The 24461-nt window shown below is 36.7% G+C and overlaps 1 protein-coding gene across 1 annotated transcript in view; it reads right to left on the bottom strand.

Moving 5' to 3' along the window:
- Nucleotides 1–24461, bottom strand: part of LOC136875368 (dynein beta chain, ciliary) — a 782313-nt gene that overhangs the window by 138630 nt on the left and 619222 nt on the right. Inside the window, exons 42-44 of the mRNA XM_067148948.2 lie at nt 19124–19297; nt 10598–10903; nt 1501–1914 (exon numbers count right to left, since the gene is read on the bottom strand). Of these exons, the coding sequence (XP_067005049.2) occupies nt 1501–1914; nt 10598–10903; nt 19124–19297 (894 nt within the window). The remainder of the gene's footprint in view (nt 1–1500; nt 1915–10597; nt 10904–19123; nt 19298–24461) is intronic.

Genomic DNA, 24461 nt, shown 5'->3' with positions numbered 1-24461 from the left:
TGTCAAACCACTTGTCATCATCTTTATCCATGTGGATCCATAGCGTAAACATCTGTTTCCCGTGCCACGTGGGAAATGATGGATCCATAAATTCCAAGAACACAGACAGCTCTGATATCGAATCATCTAAATATTTGTCTCTCAGTTCTCCTAATACCCCTCCAGAGTCTGTAAAGTGATGAATGATTGATTGGTTATCACTATTACTAAACCATGCCCTGTCACTATGTTTTGCTTTTACACACAGAGTTTTAGGGACAATTTTACAGTCACTCTTATCAGATAAAGTGTCACTTTCACTTAAAATCTCCTCTTCAATATTATCTTAATCGCCATCACTGTCCTGCAAATAACTGTCTAAAACACTTTCAATTAACTCAGCAAAAGCATTGCTCTCACTTACCTATACTACAGAAAAAAAAAAAAAAAGCACATCATTCCTTCATAGAGAAAGAGAGCTGCATGTCTTCAGGAGTTAGTTACAACTATAGTTTCCTGTTGGTTTCAGACATGTAGCAGTGTCAACACAGCTAAGCTATGTTAAATATTTTTAACATTTTTTGTTTTACAATCTGCTTTTTGCCGCATCAATACAGATAGGTCGTATGGCAACAATGGGATAAGAAAAGGCTAGGACTGGGAAGGAAGCAACTGTGGCCTTAATTAATGTACAGCCTCAGCATTTGCCTTGTGTAAAAATGGGAAACCACAGAAAACCATCTTCAAGACTGTCGACAGCGGGGTTCAAATGCACTATCTCCCAAATGTAAGCCAATAGCTACGTGACCCAAACCTCTCAGCCACTTGCTCGGTTTAAATGTTATTACAAGGCCACATCAGACAATCATCCAGACTGTTGCCCTTGCAATTTCTGAAAGGCTGCTAACCCCCTTTCAATGAACCATTCGTTAGTCTGGTCTCACGACTGATACCCCTCTGCTTCATTGGGACGCGCAAGACTCCCCACTGGGGCAGGATCATATGCTTCACGGGGTGGGGGTGGGTGGGGCTGGATAAAAGAAATTAAAAAGTAAAACATGCACCACAAATGTTTCTTCAGTACGAGTTCTATGATAAGGCTGCTCAACACTCAAAACAACAATTGGAGCTATATCGTGTGGTGGTAGGTGCTAAATAGTGTTCAAAGAACACTCATACATTTTGATAGTTATGAAATAAAATATTCATAATGGCATTTGTGTCAGGATTATGTAATGGCAGAAATTTAAAAAACTAACATCTTAGTGCATAATTTTTCAGAAAAAATAATCCTATATTATGCAACTTGCAAGCTTTCTCTACTATGTTATCTAACTGTTCTTACAAAAACAATAATTCTTTATTTTGCAATATGATTTAGCATTCTGAATAATTATTATGATTCATAACATTATAATTGGAATAACCCCAACTGCCTTGTCAATATTTCATTAAGTTATTTCTTAACATGCATTAAACATCAGAAGAGTCTTCATATTAACAATCAATGAAGTTCCTCACCTGAGCTATATTGCTAAGATCTCGTAGATTGAAGATGTAGTGAAACTTCACAGCAGTAGGCAAAAACATGCTTGCCATCCTGGCATGCAGCTGGATGGCTGAATTGACAATGTTGGGAACCACTTTGCCAGCTGCAGGAGCGAACTTGAGTACTGGGTTGGTGAAATGCTGGGATAAAATGGATGAGTAGATATGGAAGAGGGGTTCTCCTGTTGGGAAGCTTACAGCAAACACACAAAAATGACGTTGTAGCCGAGGATTGATGGTGAAACTACCTGCAGTGGGGTTCATACCAGACACAAACTGACAGTTGTGAATGTCCTTGAGAGTCAATTTCACTCTATCATACCAGTGCCCATAGTCCATGAATTGTCGAATCAGGGTATGTGGTTGTACTGTGCCATACGTGTCCACCTGAAACATATAGCATAGGAACTTGTTCTACAAGAAGTACACAAAATGAAAATAATTCCTATCAGTTCATATTAGTCTTATAAATGGTAGTTTGGTATATAACATTAATGGAGTATAATCTGTACACATTATGAGGTATGGAAAGCTGCATGAAACCAATTTTTGGACTGATGGTCCTGAAAACAGCACATGCTTAATAAAAGGTATGCTTCAACTTGAAGAATATACAGTATTGTCTTTCTGGAGCTGTTTCAGAATTTGGTGATACTTCTGATTTCTAGCATCAATCTTATTTTTCAGTTGTCAGTTTCTGCTTGTTATGTTGTTTCCAAGAAATGTATATGGTGATGTTGCCTAATTTCAATTCTTTCCTGTCTTTCAGCTGACAGTGTTATGGTGCTGTGGAGCAGCAAATTTCCTCAGGGATTCATAATGTCGGGATGGGTCCTCTCTCTCTGATAAAACATCAGACACAACTGTGATGATCACTGCAGCCACGACAAAGGCATGATTCATCACTGAAGACGACACTGTGCCATTTGTCGACCCAGTGTGACTGTTTCCATCGTCTGGATAACCTCACACATTGAAAACTGAGGGGTCATGGAACACTTGCTGTAGGTACATTGGATCATAACCTAGCTGCATGCAAATGATTATCAATTGTTTGTTGCATAACGTGTGATGCCACAACAGTTCATATTTCTGCTGCTGTTTCTCAGGATTCTGCCTGTGACATCCAAATGATGCTGCAATCCTCCCACACTGTTTTATGTCAAGTTGATACTATCCCAGTCTCTGAGCACGTGTCCCTTTATTTGCCCACTATAGCCATACAAATTGTACATTGATGCATTTTGGCCAACAAGTTTAGCTACAGTCAGCACTAATAAAACAGAATTATCATGCAGATCAGCGTGTACGCACACACACACACACATGCACCTGCACACACACACACACACACACACACACACACACACACACACACACACACACACACACACACACAGAACAGTTTTTCTATGAGAAATGACAGGTTGAGAGGGTGGAAGACTTAACATGAGAACTAATGACAGTCATTCAACGGACCACCAGAAAAGGCAATTAGTTGATGAAGAAACGGATACAATGAATGAAATTTGAAATGGCAGTAAGAAAGATGATTGGAAAGCTACTGGAATAGATGAAATTTCAGTGGAGATGAAAAAGGCAGCTGGAGCTGTAGGCCAGCAGTGGACATATCAAGTTCTCAGGATTGTCTGGGAGAATAAGGAGGTCCCTGAAGCAAAAAGGAATAATCATCCCAGTTTTCAAGAAAGGAGATAAGAAAGTACTAAAGAACTACAGGGGAATTACTCTGATATCCCATGTTGCTAAAATAATGGAGAGGATACTGGATAGGATATGGTTGAGGGTTGAAAATGAGATACAAGAAAATCAGTTTGGTTTCAGAAGTGGAAGGTCAACAATAGAGCCCATTTTCATTATGAGACAACTAATGGAAAAGCAATGGGAGTATGGAAATGATATGACATTCATTGACGTTGAAAAGGCATATGACATTGTCCCCAGGACTAAAGTTTGGGACAGTCTGGTGCAAAAAGGAATTGGACAGGGATTAATAAAAATGAGCATGGCAATGTACAAGGAATGTTGTAGTTGCATGCAAACACAAGTTGGCAGGACAAGTTGGTTCAAAATCACTAGTGAGCTGAGACAGAGAAGTGTTCTATAGCCAATCTTGTTCACAATAGTAATGGATGACATCATGAGAACAGCAAAAGCAGCATATGGAGGAAGAGAAATGAACATGTTGTTATTGGCAGATGATTTTCTGATTTGGGGAGATGAGGACATGAATGTTCAAGAACAGTTGGATGTAGTGAATGGGAAGATCGAAGAATGTGGATTGAAAATAAGTGTAGAAAAGAGTAAAACTCTTGTTATGGCTAGAGGGGAAAAGAAGGGAAAGGTCAGATTAGACTTGCAGACAAGCCCCTGGAAGTAGTGGAGATGTTCAAATACCTGGGGAGTGAATTAATGGAGAATGCTCGACTGGATGCTGAAATTAGTAAGAACAAGCTGGAAGCTGTTTCTATCATAGTGTAAGAAACTTGTTATGGGACAAAGATGTGCCAATGGAAGCAAAGGAAACTATGTACTAGATGTATTATGTGCCCATAACAACTTGCGGAGCAGAGATTTGGACAATGACAGAGAAGGATGAGAGTCGAATACAGGCAGCTGAAATGTTCTTGAGGAGTATGATACGGAAGAGTGGAAGAGACAAAATAAGGAATGAGAAAATCTGGGAAGAAATTGGAGTTGGAAAAAATGAATGATAGAATAGAGAAGATCCGAATAAGATGGTTTGGGCACATAAAGCGAATAAGTGATGAAAGAATGCCAAAAAAGGTGATGGAAATGCAAATACAAGGAAGAAGAGGCCACGGACGACCATGATTGAGATAGGAGTACATAATCCAATGCAGTATTAGAGAAAGAAACCTGGAGTGGGACACAGTGTTGCAGGAGGAGTGGTGGAAAGATCGAAGAAAGTGGAGAGGAACCATATTTGCCCCTAGCCAGCTACAGTTGGATAATGGGAAATGATGATGATCATGACGAACACAATTACACAGCAAAAAGCTATGAATGTACGGTATTAATGTATGAAATATAGTACAGTATTATACAATACAGTACATGCAATGAAAGTCTCACACATACAGTAATACTGTATTTTATATTAAAATAACAACTACAATAAAGGAAAAATAAACTTACAGTACAGTACTGTGTTGTTCTGTATTGATAGCCTACATTATTCCATTGAAGTAAAAGTCATACAATAATTCTGTATTTTCTTCTGTTTCTTCACACAAAATGACAGTTTCAATACTTGTCCTTGAAGTCGCTTCAGCACTAGATTGTCACTTGTGGAGACCCCATTTTGTTCAGGCCAGGCATAGAATGTAGCAAAGGAACCAATGGTAGCATTATGAAGTATTGTGGGAAAAGATGGTGCCACTTCCCCTCCCCCATCCTCCTCTTCATCTCCATCTTCTTCCAATGTGGTCACATCTTCTATTATGTCACTGTGTGTCAGAAACTGATAGTCTTCCTCTTTGTCACTGGACAGTTAATTGCTTGCATCATCTGTTGTTAAAACATTATCAGCTGTGTTCTCAAGTTTTTCATTAATCATGTCTCACAGCTGATTGAAGTCACTTTCATTGATATTAACAATGGTTGCTTAGTTTTGCTTTTCTTTGTATTGTTCTAAGAATTCCATAATAGGCCACAAATTTCCCCACGAACAAACAATCACTTCTTCAGTGAGGTTTACCCATGCATTAGCAAGTGAATAAACCAGGTCTTTCAGGTTAATTTCTTTTAAGGATTTAATCACACTGTCATCTTTAGACAAAACTGTGTACTGAAGGCTCTTTTTGTACTGCATTTTCATTGCTTGAATGACATTCTGGTCCATAGGCTGCAAGAGGTAGGATCATAACACAGATAAAACTGTCTTTGAAATTCAAATCCTCTTCACCAAGGTGTCTAGGGAAGTGTCTAAATCAAGAAAAGCTATATGTGGCAGTTTCTGTTTCTTAAGAAATTTTCTAATTGATAGTACAAACAATTCATGAAACCATTCGGCGAACACAGATTTAGTCATCCACCCTCTGCTTTGGTTTCTGTAATCAACAGGAAGTTTAACATTCTTAAAGGCCCTAGGTATTTTTGCCTTACCAATCACTAACAAAATCATCTTATGTGTATCACTTGCATTTAAACAAGGCATAAATGTGATCCTGTCCTTACCTAATTTTTGTTTAGGAGCACTAGCTTCAGCACAGTAAACATAAGTCTTTTTTAAAGTTAGAGCCAGTTTTTGAATCACTTTTTTGAAACTTTTCTTTGTATGGGTCCACTGAGTTATCACCACATGACAGCTTTTCACCAGTTGTACTCAACTCGAATACCAAACCATGCTTTAAATGTTTCCAACCAGCCCTCACTGGTTTGAATGTCATCTTTATTCATAATTTTATAGCAGAAAATCTAGCTTTTTCCTTGAGGATATCTCCAGAAATAGGTGTATGCCTACTACATTCTTGCAAAAGCCAAAAGACAGAGATTATCTTCAACTTGAGGGAACTTGCCAGTTTTCAATGTTTTCCGTGCACTCTTCACATTTTTATTTTTGCAAAAGAAAGACTTTATCTTGTCACTGTCCTTCTTTATGTCATGAATTGTAGCTCAATCAACACCATATACTTTAGGGAGATAAACTTATCACCTTTAATTCAATATTTAATATTAATGAAGGATATTAAATATTGACAGGGCAGACCTAACAACAACCCCTTGCATTATTCTATGAGATGTAAATACGGACAAACTTGTGAACCAATATTGTTAAATTTGTTGATACGATATCCACAGGAGATAAAGTTTTATGTTTATGTTTACACTGTACAGATACTTTTAACTCTCACACGCACGCACATGCATGTAACACGTACACGCGTGCACACGCGCACACACACACACACACACACACACACATAAGATGCGCTGATGAAATAGAGCATGTTAGAAAGTGAATGTAGATTCGTACAGTCAATATTCTGACACAAACAGACTGATTGAGGGCAGACAAAGCATTTTATCAGCCTGCCAGGTCATCCTTGCTACTGAACTAGCCGCACCTAACAATGACTTGTCTTTAATTCACGCTCAGTAGCTGCCTGTGTAAAAACATCAGATTACTGGGAAGGCTCAATAAGTAGAGTACCGGATTGTACCCTCATTTACTGCCATATATAGCGCCTGAGCGGTGGTCGGGCTTGGTTTCCTTAACCAATAAATAATTGCTTGCTAGAAATACGTCCATACCTCTTCTCGTAAACATGAATGATAGCATTACAGTACCGTATGCTGCTGCTAAATGGGAGCATTGACCTTTGTTGGATAGAATACAAACGCTTGTTTTGAAGAGTAGCAAGAATGTGTTCCACACGCTTTGCTTTCCCACTCATTGCTACAATGGCGTCACAGTGAGTTGACTCGCTCAACGATAGTGCTATAGAAATCCCCAAAATTGTAATTCAGGATCCAAACTGGATGACAGTGATGATGATGATGAAGGATCCGTCAGTTATTCAGGTAAAGATACATGCACAATTATAATGACAATAACAAAATATAAACAGAAATCCACCAGTGGCATATATTCTGTTCTTCAGCTAGCTTGTAACTGAATTCTAACTCATGGTTTTGATATATTTTGGTATACAGTACTTGTTATTTTTCAGGTAATGAAGATAATGAATATAAGGTTTGGAATTCCGCTGAGCAGTTCGTCAGGCCATTTTGCCCTCTGAGGCGAGAGTCTGCACCTGCTTACAACTGGACTGAGGAAGACAGCAAACAATCTCTTCCCAATTTTCAAGGACGTAGTGGTTTGAATGCTAATATAAATATTACAAGTTGTCCATTTCATGACTGTATCGATGAATATAACCAAAAAGTTAGTAAAATAACCACCTAATCGATACTTTATTATTGCCTCAGGCAAAATTGAATATAAATTAGCACTCACAGGACATGTTTCGACCACTTAGTGGTCCTCTTCAGCTGTATAAAGAAAGAATTGAGAAGAAAAAACATTAAGACAATAAGCACAAATAATAAAAGTTCTTTGGAGACTCCTTTGTTAAAAAATGGAGGTCATCAGAACAGGACATCTTGCCTCTTGTTCTTGTTTGGAAAAGATGTTAATTCTGCGCTGTCTAGAGGGTTTGTCTTTGAGCGCGACCTGGTGAAGTAACGATGTGACACAGTCTGACAGTTCATACAAAGCTCTGGAGAGAGGGAAGTAGAGTTTTGTTGTCATCTAAAATATCTCCCTCCTTCCTCTCTCTTTTCCGCATTGAACTGTGTATTATAATATCACTAATGGTTCAGATCATTATAACATTTAAATTTAAATTTATACTTTATGCCACCTCAAGAACTACCTGAGCTTTTGTCTTCAAGAAATCTCACACTGTGTTAATGCGTTTCTCAATTGTTCTAATACTGTGCTTTTTAACTTTATTCTTTTCACAATTGTTTTTTATGTCAACTGTTCTGCATCTTCAAACTTCAAGAATCTGACATACGAGATTCTATAAACATTAATAAATATTTCTAACGTCAGATATATTAAACTGTACTGTACGATTTCACGCCTAGCAGCGTTTGCTGGCTTCATCCTTGAACGATTTAATTTTTCATCGAGTTTTCATAAACATTTGGAAGCACAGTGCCGGTCAGCACGTATGTTTTGCTGCTCTCCGAGAACTTGCGTCTTGCTTCATTTATTTGATTGATCCTCGACTTCTTCAGGATTTAACATTTTCAACACGCAGTGCTAATCCCTAGTGTTATAATGCTTCATGAACTGCAACTGGTGAAAGATTTATACATCTCCTATTGTTTTCCTGTGCTTTGTTCTTTATATTTTAAGTGATTGACTGATGATGACCCAGAACAGTGGTCGAAACCGGTACCGCTTGTAATCAACTAGGAATGTAACGTTACATTTCTAATTCTACTTGTATTGAAAAGGTTGAACCATTATTTATCTTATTTCAATTTAACCATCTTCTATCAACCGTCTCACAGTTCACCATTTTCCAACAAATACCATCAACAGAACATAAGGCAAGACATAAAAGAGTGTGCAAAGTGTGCTCAGAAAGAGACTGGAAAACCATCTAGGAAAGGGATGCGATGGTATTGTGAAAACTATAATACGCCTATCACTATCACACAAAGTCTGAATTTTGTTAACTGGGACTGTAAAAAAAAAAAGATTATATTGACAAATCACATCCTATTTTCTCTCATATGAGTATAGTAATAGTGTACTAATGTAAAAATGTTAGATGTAAATATAAAAACAATTATTACAAACATGGTTTGAAATTTTTAAATAGTTTCAAAAACATTATAAATATTTTGGCCCCCTTTCATTTTCCAATGCAAAAAATCCAAAAACTAAATTAGATCAGTGCTGAGACAGATAATTATAGTTTTAGATACAACAAGAATAATTCATTCTCAACAAATGTTGAAATTATAAAGTCTCAAATTATGGCTAAAATGCTCAGTATACAGCAGATAACAGGTTACAAATGAATGGGTGAAAACCATAATGGTATAAGTAGCATTTTGGAAATTCAGAGAAAAAGGCATTTAAACATCTTCAACACTCATATACAGCATGCTATTTGTAGTTATACCACCCATCACTAGAGCGCAGAATAATACCGCTATCACTTGTATCTCTTTGCTGGTGAAAGGATACATCCTCCCGGAGTTACATCCTGCACTTAACTCATTTTTTAAAAAAATGACCGTTATGGTTTTCATCCATTCAAATATGCCAGTGCTCAATGTGTTAAAAAGGGAATACCATATTTTATTTTTAACAATATGTCCTGAAAGAATTACAGAATATTATTTTCATTTGAATTATCTTCTGAAGGTGCTATTTTCTGTAATTTTATCCCTAATCTATATAATGAATTATATTATTCCCAGCCTATCATGGAATGGATTAGCTTACAATCTCTGTTCACCCGTTACCTGGACAACGTCGGCAGTCTCAGAACTTGATCTGTTTTAAAATGTTCTTTCATCCAGTTTCCAGTATTCTCTTTCTAAAACCACTACATGCCTCACTAATTTCATATAACAATTGACTGTTCAATACATTCATAAATTAATTTATCACATTCAACTTATCCCCCTAATACATTAACAATTAATAAAATAAATTTGGATCTAAAAAAAGAGGAATGTGCTAGGGACTCTGAGCAGGATACTATACCATCCTACTCGTGATGATTGAGAGAAAACCCACACATAGTTCTTTATTTTTATTATTACAATCTTTTAAAGCTTTCATTCCAAACCCTGAAGGAGTACAGGGTGCCACTTGGAGGGTAACACCCTCTCTCTGGCTAGGAGATGTGGTGCAGTGAAGGATTAAGGAGAAGGGATTGGCCATAGCCTATAAATAGATACTGTCCTCACATTTGCCTGGAAGTGAGGATGGGAAACCACAGAATATCATTCTCAGGATAGCCGACAGTGGGGTTTGAACCTACTCGCCTCCTAAATGCAGAGTTGCACCATAGCAATCTGCTAGGTCCATAGTTCTTCTCATAAAGACCATTACCAAGTGCAGAAACTGCAATTCGAACAGTAGTTTATCAAACATCTGCAATATCTGTCTAATAAGAACTTGATTGCTGTGTTAAAGTAATCAGTGTACTTTGACTTCCTATTGTACTGGTCATCTCTATTGCTGGCTGCACATCAACCAACTAAGAGTTGGCCTATATCCAAGAACAAACTAAATTCTCTATATCCCTTATTTAAAAATCTTTTTGCATAGTAACTTTTCTTTAAATTTTACAGTCATGAAATGGCTTAATAATGCCACAAGACTGGCATATTTGAGTACCTTCAAGTACCACTGAGTTATCTGGATCGAACCTGTCAGCTTTGGGTTCAGAAAACTAGCATTCTACCAACTAAGTCACTCAGTCTAGTCCATCATATGGACTTTCTTTAGCAGTCAATTTATTTACTGAATTTACTGAATTATGTTGCTTACCTCTGGCATATTCATGTCATCCACAAAATAAACCATTGTTTTGCTGCCTGGAGGACCAAAGTTGCGGCCTGCTTTCTTCTCCAGGGGCTTCTCCAACACCTTCTGTAGCATCTCAGATGTAGTGTAGAAGTTAAAGGGCACATTGGTGACGACATAATTTTCAGGCAAACTACTAAGTTTCTCATTGGTAATTACACTCTTTCCACATCCTGCTGCCCCAACCAACATTACTGGAAGTCGTTTAGCTATCAGAAGGTCCATGAAGTAGCGCAACCGTGTTGTCTCTGCTGTATCCACCAGTGTTGACTGTTCAAATTAACAATGTTTAATGTTTAGACAATTAAAGTCAGTTTGGATGAGATGGACCAATATAAAACCCAATAAGCAATGGTGTAGTAAAACCTTTGTTGAAATGATTTCTTGTTCTTGAATGTATGAAGCTGCCTTAGACAATATGTCTTAACTAGGTGCAATTTACTTTTCTTGTTTTCACTTTTTAAAGACAGCAGAAAATGCAAAACCTTTAGAAAATTATGCTTCTGCAGAAGAAAATAATTATTCCCATTTGAAAATACTTTCAAGAAAGGGCAAATATTAAAAAAGAAATGTAAAACATATATATTTTTATTTTCCAGACAGATCCCTTACTTACGAACAGAGAAATATGCTCTATGTTAATAATGATTAGAGTTTGGCCAGATCAATCTCCAAAAGTACTTGATTAGATCATACAGCCAGCATCTCCAAAGCAAGCAATCCTGTTACTATGATCAAGGAAGGATCTCAGTTATTCAACGCTTGTGGAATTGCTACAATGAGAAAGGCCAGTTCACAAGGGGGGTTGGACAAGGTCATGGATGCATGACCCCCATAGGATGACTGATATCTGACCATCTGTGCATTGTGGTGTCATTCACCAACTGCCGTAGAACTGCAACAAGACCTCAGGAGGGTTAATGGAGTCACAGTGTCTGACCAGACAGTAAAGAACAGGAGAGAAGTGTCCTTACGACCCAGACATCCAGTTTGAGTGCCCCTATTAACGCAGCAGCATCGTGCAGCTCGCCTTCTGTTTGTCTGTACTTACGTCAACTGGTAACTTTGCTAATGGAGACCTGTGTTGTTCACAGACGAGTCCAGATTTCCCCTGACACAGCGTGATGGACATTAACGTGTATGGAGACGCTGTGGTGAGCAGTACATGCTAAATGTTGTCCAGGAAGCCGACCGATTCGGACGAGGTTCTGTGATGGTGTGGGGTGGCATCAGTATTGATGGCCGTACGGATCTTGTCATCATCCATGGTAATCTTGCCGCTGCGGGGTACATCGGCCATATACTGCTACAGCATGTGTTGGTTGCTGCGTATGGTGCTGGCCCTAAATTCATACTCACGCACGACAATCCCAGGGCTCATGTAGCGTGCATCACCAGAGCTGTCTTGCGAGAACTGGACATTCAAGAGATGGAATGGCCAGCGGTGAGTCCCGACCTTAATCCCATCGAGCATGTGTGGGATAGCCTTGACAGAAGTGTTCGTGGGCATCCTGTTCCACCACAGACTTTTGAAGACCTCGAACAGGCTCTCATTGAAGAATGAGACCTTATAACGCAACGTGACCTTCATTGATTTATATGGAGCATGCCACGTAGGTGCCAAGCTGTGATAAATGCTTGTGGAGTACATACACCATACTGAAGCTCTCCAACTGTGATAAAAATCCACTCTGGAGGACTGTTATCACTTTGTTTTTGCCCCTTCTGTTGTGTTCTGAAAATGAACGCGAATTCATCGATGTTCTTTTGTATACTTCAACGGTTAAGAATAAAGGTTTAGTTGGTAATATACCTGGGTGTGAGGTAATGTTTCTTGGAGCATGGCATACGTTCAAAAACACGCTTGCCTAATTATTTTGAACTGTGTATATAAAATAAGAGTTTTGTCTGTACATTGCTCAGAATTCAAAAAGAATGATATTTCTGTATCGGTAGTGTCCACAGTAACAGGGAAATGCACTTCTTAATTTTCCGTAATGTCTGTCTGTCTCATGAGAAAATGGCTGATGAGAATTGAATTAAAATCAGTATGTAAAGTTGGGGAATAAGCTGCTACAATCTAGGCCATAAATAATTTTATTCACGCTGAGTGAAGTGGTAGTTTAAAGGAAGGCCTAAAATTGAATTATCAAATATTTATGTTATTAGTGGTCTTATCAATAAATACTACATAAATAAAGTTACATAGTATTAAATTCCTGATCATTTATGTCTTATACATTTTTACCATACTGGCTATCATAACAGAGAAATTCATGAATTTGGATTTTTGTTGCAATGTTCATATCAGCGCTGAGTCACGAGAAAATGGGTAAACAGATTTTAATGAAATGGTATGGAAAGTTGGGGAATAAGGAACTACAGTCTATGCTGTAAATAATTTTATAAGATGTTTAGTATCACAGAGTCGGAAGAAAACTAAATCTGATGGCCTACAATATAGAAAGCTCATAAAATTGATCAACAATAACATTACATTGGCTATTGTTTGTTGTGATGTACTTTGTGTCTTCTGCTGCCAATCATCTCCAATAGATGGGATTACTGCTGCGTATCGAGTATGACAGCCTGTCTGAATATTGGCGGGAAGCAGCTGGGGAGTTAGCTCTCTCTCTTCTTCAGCATGCCATTTCTCTGGTTCATAAATTTTCTGATACTGCTGGTACATAACACACTGGTTCATCATAGCATTCCAGCTATTCAATCCCTACTCTAAAGCACTTATTAGAATGAGCAGTGCATTTTTAACGGAATAATGGCAGAGGAGTGTTCACAGTTGTCTGCGGCCTGGTCATTCCAGCACTGGAACTTTGGAATGTTAGATCGGCACCATAGTACTGTTAGTTAAAAGTGAGAAAATGTGCCGTTCTTCATTTGAGTGAGTATTTTATATGATAACATTGCTTTTAATCATGGCATTCCTACTGACGTCATTGTAATGACCTATGCTGACTTCACTTGGGAAAACCACAAAGACAGTCCTTCTGAGAATTCCGTAGTGAAGCATGTCTACATCAGCTGATCTTGACTATAAATAACTTTATTCATGCTGGATGACATGGTAGTTTAGGGGAAGGTGTCCAGAATTTAATTTTTAAATATGTATGTTGTTATGCAATTTAATACAATCTTATTGACAACTAGTACACAATTTCATCCATAATTCTGTATACAATGTAGAATTCCATAGTGAAGCATGGGTACAACAGCTAGTACCCTGTATGACTAATAACAGAGTTAAGAAAGGAAATGCATAGACACATACACACAATCTCACACACACATACATGGATGCATATGCACAAAACTCAAAGGTCAGGTTCCGGGTCATAACATACCATCCCTTTCCCATGAATATAAAGAAGTATTAAAATTTACATAACAATGATATTTACAAAAAGATACAAAAGTTGAAAACTAGAAAAGCGCTGGGAATGATAAGATTTCTGGGGATATACTAAAGACAATGGGTTGGGATATAGTACCATATCTGAAGTACTTATTTGATTATTGTTTGGTTCAAGGAGCTATACCAAATGAATGGAGAGTTGCTATAGTAGCCCCTGTATATAAAGGAAAGGGTGATAGACATAAAGCTGTAAATTACGGGCCAGTAAGTCTGACATGCATTGCATGTAAGCTTTGGGAAGGCATTCTTTCTGATTACATTAGACATGTTTGCGAAATTAATAACTGGTTCGATAGAAGGTAATTCAGTTTTAGGAAAGGTTATTCCAGTGATGCTCGACTTGTAGGATTCCAGCAAGATATAGCAGATATTTTGGATTCTGGAAGTCAAATGGGCTGTATTGTGATTGACCTGTCTAAATCATTTCATAGGGTGGATCATGGGAGACTACTGGCAAAAATGAGTGCAATTGGACTAGACAAAAGAGTGACCGAATGGGTTGCTATATTTCTAGAAAATAGATCTCAGAGAATTAGAGTAGGCAAAGCTTTATCTGACCCTGTAATAATTAAAAGGGGAATTCCTCAAGGCAGTATTATTGGACCTTTATGTTTTCTTATATATTTAAATGATATGAGTAAAGGAATGGAATCAGAGGTAAGGCTTTTTGCAGATGATGTTATTCTGTATAGAGTAATAAATAAGTTACAAGATTGTGAGCAACTGCAAAATGACCTCGATAATGTTGTGAGATGGAGAGTAGGCAATGGTGTGATGATAAACGGGGGTAAAAGTCAGGTTGTAAGTTTCACAAATAGGAAAAGTCCTCTCAGTTTTAAATACTGCATTGATGGGGGTGAAAGTTCCTTTTGGGGATCATTGTAAGTATCTAGATGTTAATATAAGGAAAGATCTTCACTGGGGTAATCACATAAATGGGATTGTAAATAAAGGATACAGGTCTCTGCACATGGTTATGAGGGTGTTTAAGGGTTGTAGTAAGGACGTAAAGGAGAGGGCTTAGAAGTCTCTGGTAAGACCCCAACTAGAGTATGGTTCCAGTGTATGGGACCCTCACGAGGATTACTTGATTCAAGAACTGGAAAAAATCCAAAGAAAAGCAGCTCGATTTTTTCTGGGTGATTTACGACAAAAGAGTAGCATTACAAAAATATTGCAAAGTTTGGGCTGGGAAGAACTGGGAGAGAGGAGACGAGCTGCTCGACTGAGTGGTATGTTCCGAGCTGTCAGCGGAGAAATGGCGTGGAATGACATTAGTAGACGAATAAGTTTGAGTGGCGTTATTAAAAGTAGGAAAGATCACAATATGAAGATAAAGTTGGAATGCAAGAGGACAAATTGATGCAAATATTCATTTATAGGAAGGGGAGTTAGGGATTGGAATAACTTACCAAGGGAGATGTTCAATAAATTTCCAGTGTCATTGAAATCATTTAAGAAAAGGCTAGGAAAACAACAGATAGGGAATCTGCCACCTGGCTGACTGCCCTAAATGCAGATCAGTATTGATTGATTGATTGATTGATTGTTTGATTGATTGATTGATTGATTGATTGATTGATTGATTGATTGATTGATTGATTGATTGATTGATTGATTGATTGATTGATTGATTGATTGATTGATTGATTGATTGATTGATTGAAGCGAACAAGTGGGCATCTCATCCATAGGAAATACACTGCACACATAGGAGTAAATCATATCTGATCACTCTGTATTAAATATGTATTAACCCTTCATGGGTGGCAGTAATTGATGGTTGTAGGCAGCAAAAAAGTTGATCAATAAAAAATATGCATGGAAAGTTTTGAAAAATTAACTAACAAAATGGAAATATAACCAAATTAACCACGTACCTTGTTTACAAGTGGAAACCCAAATCTGAATTGGTCTGACAACAAAATAAATATCATTTCATCATTTTTTGAATGGATGAATGGCACAAGGGGCTCACCATGATATGATGTGACAATGGTTAATTTTAAGTACACATTCTTTCTCTAAATATCTATCCGTTAGTTCTATTTCTTGAAACGGGGTTAGGGATGAGGTGACATGAATTTTTATTATGTGTTTATACGGCCGGGTGCCCTTCCCGATGTTAACCTCATTTGAGGAGCTACTGAAGATGAAATGAATGACGTTGAATGAAATTGGGTAATTAGCTGGATGGAAATGGCTCCGGACTATCAATAGGAGCTGTTTTGGCATTTGCCTGGAAGTGAAAATGGGAAATCATGGAAAATCATTCTCAGGAAAGCCGATGGCAGGGATCGAACTCGCGCATTCCTCGACTACAGAGCCGTAGCGCAGCTACTCCGCTCAGTATACATTACTCCACTATTATGATATATATGTACAGAAACCTACTTTCAATGATGTTTTTGTTTCATTTGTGTTCATCAAAAAGTGGAAAAATTAATCAAAGAGTCACAGAATATGAACCCTCGCGCCGCACAGATAACATAAATAAATAATCTATAGGATGTCTTTCAGTATCAAAGTTGGATGGCAACATTACCCCTTCATAACAGTCGTAGTTCCAGGACTGTAGTTACTTACATCAGATCCATTCTGTCGCTTGTCACTTGTGTGGTAGTTGCTCTCAGAAGAGCTGGAGAAAGAATTTTTTATTTCAGTGTCACATACACTAAAATCCGACACTTCTTTGTCTTACATAAAATAAGTATTGATTGATTGATTGATTGATTGATTGATTGATTGATTGATTGAAGCGAACAAGTGGGCATCTCATCCATAGGAAATATTGACACTATATCGGTATCGCTAATCTGTTTTTGCAATGCCATTTCATCAGAAAACAGCAAATATACATAATAAGTATGCGCACTGTCACCGGTGTGTGGGACGGAGAATTGGAACTACAGTGTGTTTAAAATTTATATTTGTAAAGTTTTTGTGTAACTGAAATATGTTTGTAAAATTTTTTTTAAGTATGGAAACATCAAGAAACATTGAACTGTATGAACATTGCAACATGCAGAAGTGTTTTGAAGTGATTTTTTTTTTAAATGTAGTTTTTATGTAATCTGATGTAAAATTTGTAAGGTGATTTATTTTGGAGCATCCTGTACCTGTACCACACGTGTGGTTTCCTATGATGAAATTTTGGGTGTTGTAATCATAATGTTCCAGAACTTGTGCAATTGCAAACGATGTTAAAATTACCATATATGGTAACGAGATTTCCTATTGGCAAAAAGGTCCAGGAATCTAGGGTAAGTTTGATCTTATTGGTTGATTGTAATCGGGCCATTTCCGGCCTTGTGGCCGGCTTCGAAAAATGATGCGTGAGCTCGGCGTCTTTTCCATCCGACCGCCCAAGCGAGCGTTTGCGCTCGAGGGCTGCTGCCCTCGGGAACTCCTGCCTTTCCGAAGTAAGTGTTATTTCAGTGTTTTTGCAATGTTATTCTCAATGCTTTCTGGTTTCGTTTCATTTAGTTTAATTCCTTTGGTGTTTCATTATTTCTTTGCTTAATGTCATTTTAAAAGTTTAATTTGATGAGTCCGAGTTTACCCTAGGTTCCAATTGCCGTACTTTCAATTCTTTCATCCATTAAATACTTTTGCTTTAAACTATACCTTTGATGTAGCATCATCTTCATTGTTAAATCTACCTTTATGTTAAGTAACTTAAGTATGTCTTGTTTCCGTGTCGTGGAACTGTATTTTGTAAAACTTTCTTGTCATTTCTAATATAGTTGAGCTAGAGGGTGTTTCTTGTAAGTCTTTTCTCCCCCATAACGTCATATGTTTCCATGGACCTCAGTAGGGCTTCCCAGCACGTTCCACATCCTGTCTTAGTTGTCATTTTTAGGCCTGTAAGTGTTCCCTGTATTTGGTTTATATGAATTCTCCGCCACTGCGTCATATTTCTATCTCCTTATTCATATTATTATGTATTATATTATTTAGTACTGGTATTATATTATTATGTTATTTATTATTATTATTATTATTGTTACTTATGTGTAACTGTAGTTGTCCCGAACAGCGGTAACATTTGTTATTATTTTTTATTTATGTACACGCTCCGAAATCCCGCGGTTACACGCACAAAAAACTGCGTCACACAACATGTGCATTATGCATCTCTTACTAACAGGGAAAAAGTACTGCAAGATACTGAGGGGATTTTGCTCATCAATAGAGCTGAAGGAACAAATTCTGCCATCTATGAGCATATTTGTGTACCTTCTCGGCTAGCAAAGCTGCGAAATCCAAATGGAACATGTATGTAATATGTTTCTGCCCAGAGAAAAATAAATGTAGAGCATATATATGTTTCTTCCCATGAAGAGTTAATATATAAAAAAATGCACATGAATCAGAAAGTCTGAGAAAAGTGAAAAATCATGAAGGAGTCCTTTTGTGTTTTCATGTTTGTGCTTGTCTCCTCTTTCCACGCTCCCTCTTCCTACACTGATTTGTTGTTGTGTTCATACTACTATGTGTTCCTCTTCATATTCCTATCTATCTTTACATATGACTATATCTTTCTTGTTTTACATAACTGAAATAGGAAAACAAATGCATTTAGAACAGAGGATCACAAAAGCCAATCATTTTTTGTAGTGAAGATTATTTTCTCATATACAGTCATTCTCCTCCTCCTCCCCCACCTAGTGCTAAAGCTTCTACTCATTTGATGGTGGCTTGTTTTAATGTCCAAGTTTTGACCCCACAGAACATAGTAGACCAAAATGCAACATTTAATCACACACATACTCAACTTAAGGCATCTTCACACAATCAATAATGTGATAATGTGATAATAATGTACTTTTTTTGTGTCCAATTTGCCACCGAGGTAGACACCTCATTTGCAAATAAAGTTATTTTGATTTGATTTTTTGATTTTGCAGACTTTAGAGACAGAAATATAAAGTATCTGAATTTACATCTAAATGCCATTTATAAAAATTTACCACAAGAATTTATGATGGTGTCCATGATGAAGTTTGTCATTGAGACTTATGTAGTTTAACACATACAGGAACCAATAAACCACTAACCTGGATAGGAATATCATAGTCCAGATCAAATTTTCTAACACGTTCAGTCCACAAGAGGAACTTCTTTGTTTCGTTGTCAATGAAATAGCTGAAGACTGTTCCTTGTGAAGGGAACTTCACTGTCTTGAACTCATTTGCCCACCATTTACTGAACTCCAAGCGGTAATCAACCAACTATAAAAATATTTAATTCAGTAAAGAACATTAAAAATGGTTGTAGTGTCCTAGACTAAGACCTGTAAATCAACAAAACAACATGTTCAAACATTAGATTTTTTTAAAGGGTAGACATTAAGAATCTATAAAAGCTATCTGCATTAATGTTTGCATGAGTTGAGGAGCTGTTGGCCCTGAGGTTTGAGCACTATATTTCATTGCAGAGACAAGTGTGTGGGCTACCCATGCAGCCCACAATATTTTAAAAATACAGAAGTCCGTTATAGCAAGAATTCATAACTTCAAAGAATTTACTCACTATAGTGGGTTGTCGTTATATCAGATTTTTCATAAGTTGGGGGGAAAAACCCACATATGCTAAAATTGCTATGAAATGGCAATTAGTTTGTTCAAAACTTGTGTTTACACAAATTTCCTTACTGCGTCTTAGTCATTAGTTATCTTCTAATTCTGAGAAACATGAACCCATATGTTCAATTTCTTTCTGAATAATTGGACTAGTACCACTCCAGTGGGTTCTGTGACAAATGTTTTGGTTTACTTATTCAAATTGCATAATCTAACCTAACTTAACCTTATATACACATAATGAAAACATAATTCAAGCACCAGTAATGATAAACTTTTCGCTATAAATTTACATGGGAATAGCCTTTCCGAAATTAACTACACACAAGAAAATTCAGTGATATCTCACTAGGAATTTCCTCATAATGACAATTTCTTGCTTAGCACGCCATAAATTAGAAGTAATGATTCATGTCATATTAAATCTATATAAAAATACCTCACTTAACGCGTCAAAAATTTTCACTATTCCGCTTAGTACAATCACATTTTTCCTAGCCCTGAAAATGTTCTTTGTATCCCTTGTAAAAGGAATATTATTTCCAACACAGGTTAGAGTCCTCCCCAATGGAGGCCGGTCAGAGAAAGTTGCACGAAAATGAGAAATGGCCTTGAAGTCCTGAACTGTACAGTGTAAATTACACCTTCGGGAAGCAAGCCATTAGCCTCACAAAAGTTCAGTTTTGCTCTCCGCATTTCATTTATATTGCTGAATAACCCAGAAAGCCTGTTTGTGCTTGTATTTTGCATTCCATTCAGAAGTTAGAAATTTATTGTGTTGAGTTATACAGTGAAGGGTATAGAATATTTGTTGTGTGATACCTTATGTTCAGATTAGGAGTATAATCATGTGAAGTTGACTAGCGTGGTCATATTATTGTGTAGACCAATTATGAATACTGAAAAAGTCATGATATCATTTACTAATGAAGACAAAATTATAATCTAGGAAGTGGACAGGCATCCGCATCTTTCAACGGTAGCGCATAATGTTGAAACTTGCACCTTTGAGTTTTGAGTTGATCCAATTGATTGAAGTATTGTCGCATTCGAGATGACGGTCAAGGTAATCCTCTCATGCATGACCACATTTAAACTTCAGATAAGTCACGATCAAAGAGTGTGATCAAAAAACAATGTTTAATAACCCACTGGTCCGAAATATGAGGCTTCAGCTGACATTTGTTTTAGAAAGAGAGCGATCTGTAAATAATACACCTGATACTTTTCTGGACCCCAGTACAAATATTTTTATATTTGTTGTCTGGTGTTTTACACACCTTTCACACATTAAATTAAGTGATCATTTATTTCAGCCTCTATTTCTAAAGAGTTAATTACTTCTATCAATACATTCTTGTTACCGGTAATTAGTAAGACCCAGCGGAAAAGATTTTTGTATTTGTTCTCTCGTCTTTTTCATGCCTTTTAATAACCTCATCTTTAGAAACTGTAGAAAGCCTGTATCTTTCACTGTACTCGTACATACACAACGTAAAATACAGACATATTGAAAAAAAAAACATATCAAGTGTTTACATACTCCTGTTGGATAGTTATGATTCATATATTCAATAATACGTTTTCTTGCTTAACACATTATCTTTCCTCATCCCCTCAGAAATGGCCAAACAAGGTTTTACTGAATAAACTAACCTCTAAAATGAGTCATCCACTCTGCGTCGTATTTTGAGGTTTATCGCATCCTTACTTAATTTCAGTACATAACATTAAATTAAGTGATCATTTATTTCAGCCTCTATTTCTAAAGAGTTAACTACTTCTATCAGCCACGTTATTTGCGCATTTATTACGAAAACATATTCTGCTTCATTTTCAAATTGTTTACAGAACACCAGTCTACCAGTATTACTAATTGACTCCGACATCCCCTTTGAGTTTGAATGTCTATGAGCATGAAAATTATACCGAAGATGATCGTTCATATTCAATATAATCGCTGGAGTGCATAAATATCTATAACAAAAAAAAGAAAAAAAAGAAGAAAAAAAAAAAAAAGAAAACATGCTTAACCACTCATAATAACGAATGTATCAGTGATAGAGTTTTCGCTGTAACCGAAGGATAATACAAAGTTTAATATAGGGATTTTCAAGGGACAGAAGAAAGCTGTCGTTATATGGAGTTTTTGCTATACACTGTGCTCACTATAGCGGGCTTCTACTGTATATACGTTCGTTCTCAACATAATCTTTAGAAAAGTATTCTTACACCAATGTCTTCACTGTTCTTAACAGTCTGATGTAAAATTGGAGAATTATATGTCTTAAGGAACTTCTTAACCAAAACTCTGATCTATATACTTTCAAGTAAGTTATTACATGATACAATATCCCTCTACTTTAGAGCTTCAGGTTTCAGTAATGATAAACAGACAGTTTACTACGTTAATTGATTTTGAATGCATGCTTACAATGATGATATTTATGAATTTTACAAGTTAAAAAAAATAAAAAAAAATTGTTGACATAAACCAGATATGCGGGTTGCAGAAGTCTGTTCTCCTGATGCTGAAGACTACAGAAAGAGGAGGACAAGATGCAAAAAGCCAAGTCCCACATTCTGAATGGAGCACCGTCAAGAAGAAGAAGAAGAAATTAAAAATTGAAAACAATATTTTATGACAAGGTTACTACTTGATGGGAGTATTAAACATCCCTATATATAAAATCGGAGTTTTGTCTGTATATTGTTCAGAAACTTCCCAATCCTAGCCCTTTCCCATCCTTTCATCACCAAAAACCTTTAATGTGTTAGTGTGACGTTAAACAAGTAGAAAAAATAAATTAGTAGAACAGAGACAGCATGAGACAGAAGAAACTTCATTTGGTACACCAGGAAAATCATGGAAAAGGAAAAAGCGTGTAATGGATTTTTAAGATTTCGATGCACAATCCACGAATTTTACATTTTTCAGAAAAAAATTCCAATAATATCTAAATTACAACTTGTATCAGGAGAGAGAACTGGTTTCCAAGGAGGTTGTATCAATTTGAGAAGGAGACCTATTGTAAAAGAGTTAGGCTTCAACTGGAAGAAGATTAGAAATAATGGAAGGGTTTTAATCGAGATCGCCTGTACAGCATCAACCTGAAAGACCTGCACCAGGCCTCTCTGGAGGTCACATGCCATGACATGACAGTAGTTATCTTGTGCATAAATTTGTAAGCGAGTTGCGGTGGAATCTGAGTGTACTTCTGACCACTGATGGGTGATATCCAACAAGGAGATTAGCACAAGACAGGGTGCTGAGGTAATTGAGGAGACTCTAAACCTTACTTACAACTCCAAACAGTGTACTATAACCACAAACAGATGAGGACTGATAAAAATGTTCCTTTCTAAATATTGTACTGTAATCAGTGTAATTTTCACTTTGATTCTCTTATTGTAGTGTAGTAAGTCAATTTTCCTATTGTTTTCTACCCACATTTCTTAATACAATCATTTAAGAAAATCTCTTATTCTTCTTATCCCTTACATTACTTCAAACCAATCCCTACAAAATATCATAAGAGGACCCATTTGTTAAACAATGCACTTGACAATGACCAGCTTCAAAATAAGTTCCTTTTCACTACGATTAAATAAATCAACATCACCATCGTTGACCAACTCCAGTTTCCCAGGTGTAGTATACGAGCCCCTTCCATTTTGTTCTGTCCATGAACCATTCTTCGTTCACAATCTGCTCCCAATCCTGACCTCTCTCCTCAACATCCTTCTTCACTAAGTCTGTCCATTTTTCTCTAGGTCTGCCCACTGGTCTCTTTCCCCTGATTTCTCTTTCATACTCTTTTCTTGCAATGACAACAAGGTGAAAAATTCATTTCTGGGATAGAATACAAACTGAAACTGCCTAAACTGTAAGTATTTGACTCACTAATAGTTATTACATGTGATAACATTCATTTTAGGGTCCATATTGAAAGTATTTGTAGGGCAGGTTGCCCTAAAGCCCTCAACATAAGTTAACATCTCAGCGGTCGAAGGGAATTTCATCATACACTTGGCTATCCACCAATTGACAACAACGTTCCCTTTCTACTAGTACGCTCACCTCATCACGTCCAACAACAAAGAACCACACCTATCACAAACTGTTTTCACAAATACTACATCAAAGAAGATGGCCTAATGATGTCTACACAAACTTCAATATAGTCTACGGCACCCGCAATTCCAACTAATATTATCTCAAAAAGAACCTGGCCATATGAAAATTCTTTAAAATTTATAAGCATATAAATGAAAATCAATACTTATTAACTTCAAGAACCAACAACCATTACCAATGCTCAACTTTAAGTTTTTAACAACATGCCATTTGACAATTAAATGGAATGGGCTTTTTGATTTTTATCTTTATTGTAATATCTTTTAATATCAAGAACCAACCACCTATGTCATAATCCTCAAATAATTGTCATGTTTTTAGTATCAAATATTAATATAAATATTGTTAAGTAATAGGATACTAATATTTTATATTGTAATAGTTGTTTAACAATCTCTAATCCATTTTACAAGACATAGTTTTTAACAGTATTCACAAGTCATTTTCAATCAGGTACCTAATCTACTCTTAAGGTAAAAAATATAGCTGATGATGCCTACTATTGATAGGTGAAACATGTACCATCCAATGTATTAATTTTATGTTAACAATTTTAGTAAGGACAAAGTCCTCATTTTTAAGATTGTATTATATTGAATAGGTGGGTGAACAATAAAAACATACTAGTGTTAACTAATAGTTTTTATCATCTCCTGTAAAATTCATATTTTGTCG

Source organism: Anabrus simplex, chromosome 1 (genome assembly GCF_040414725.1).
Source record: "Anabrus simplex isolate iqAnaSimp1 chromosome 1, ASM4041472v1, whole genome shotgun sequence".
NCBI classification, from domain to species: Eukaryota; Metazoa; Arthropoda; class Insecta; order Orthoptera; family Tettigoniidae; genus Anabrus; species Anabrus simplex.
This window is presented reverse-complemented; position numbering and strand designations above follow the sequence as displayed.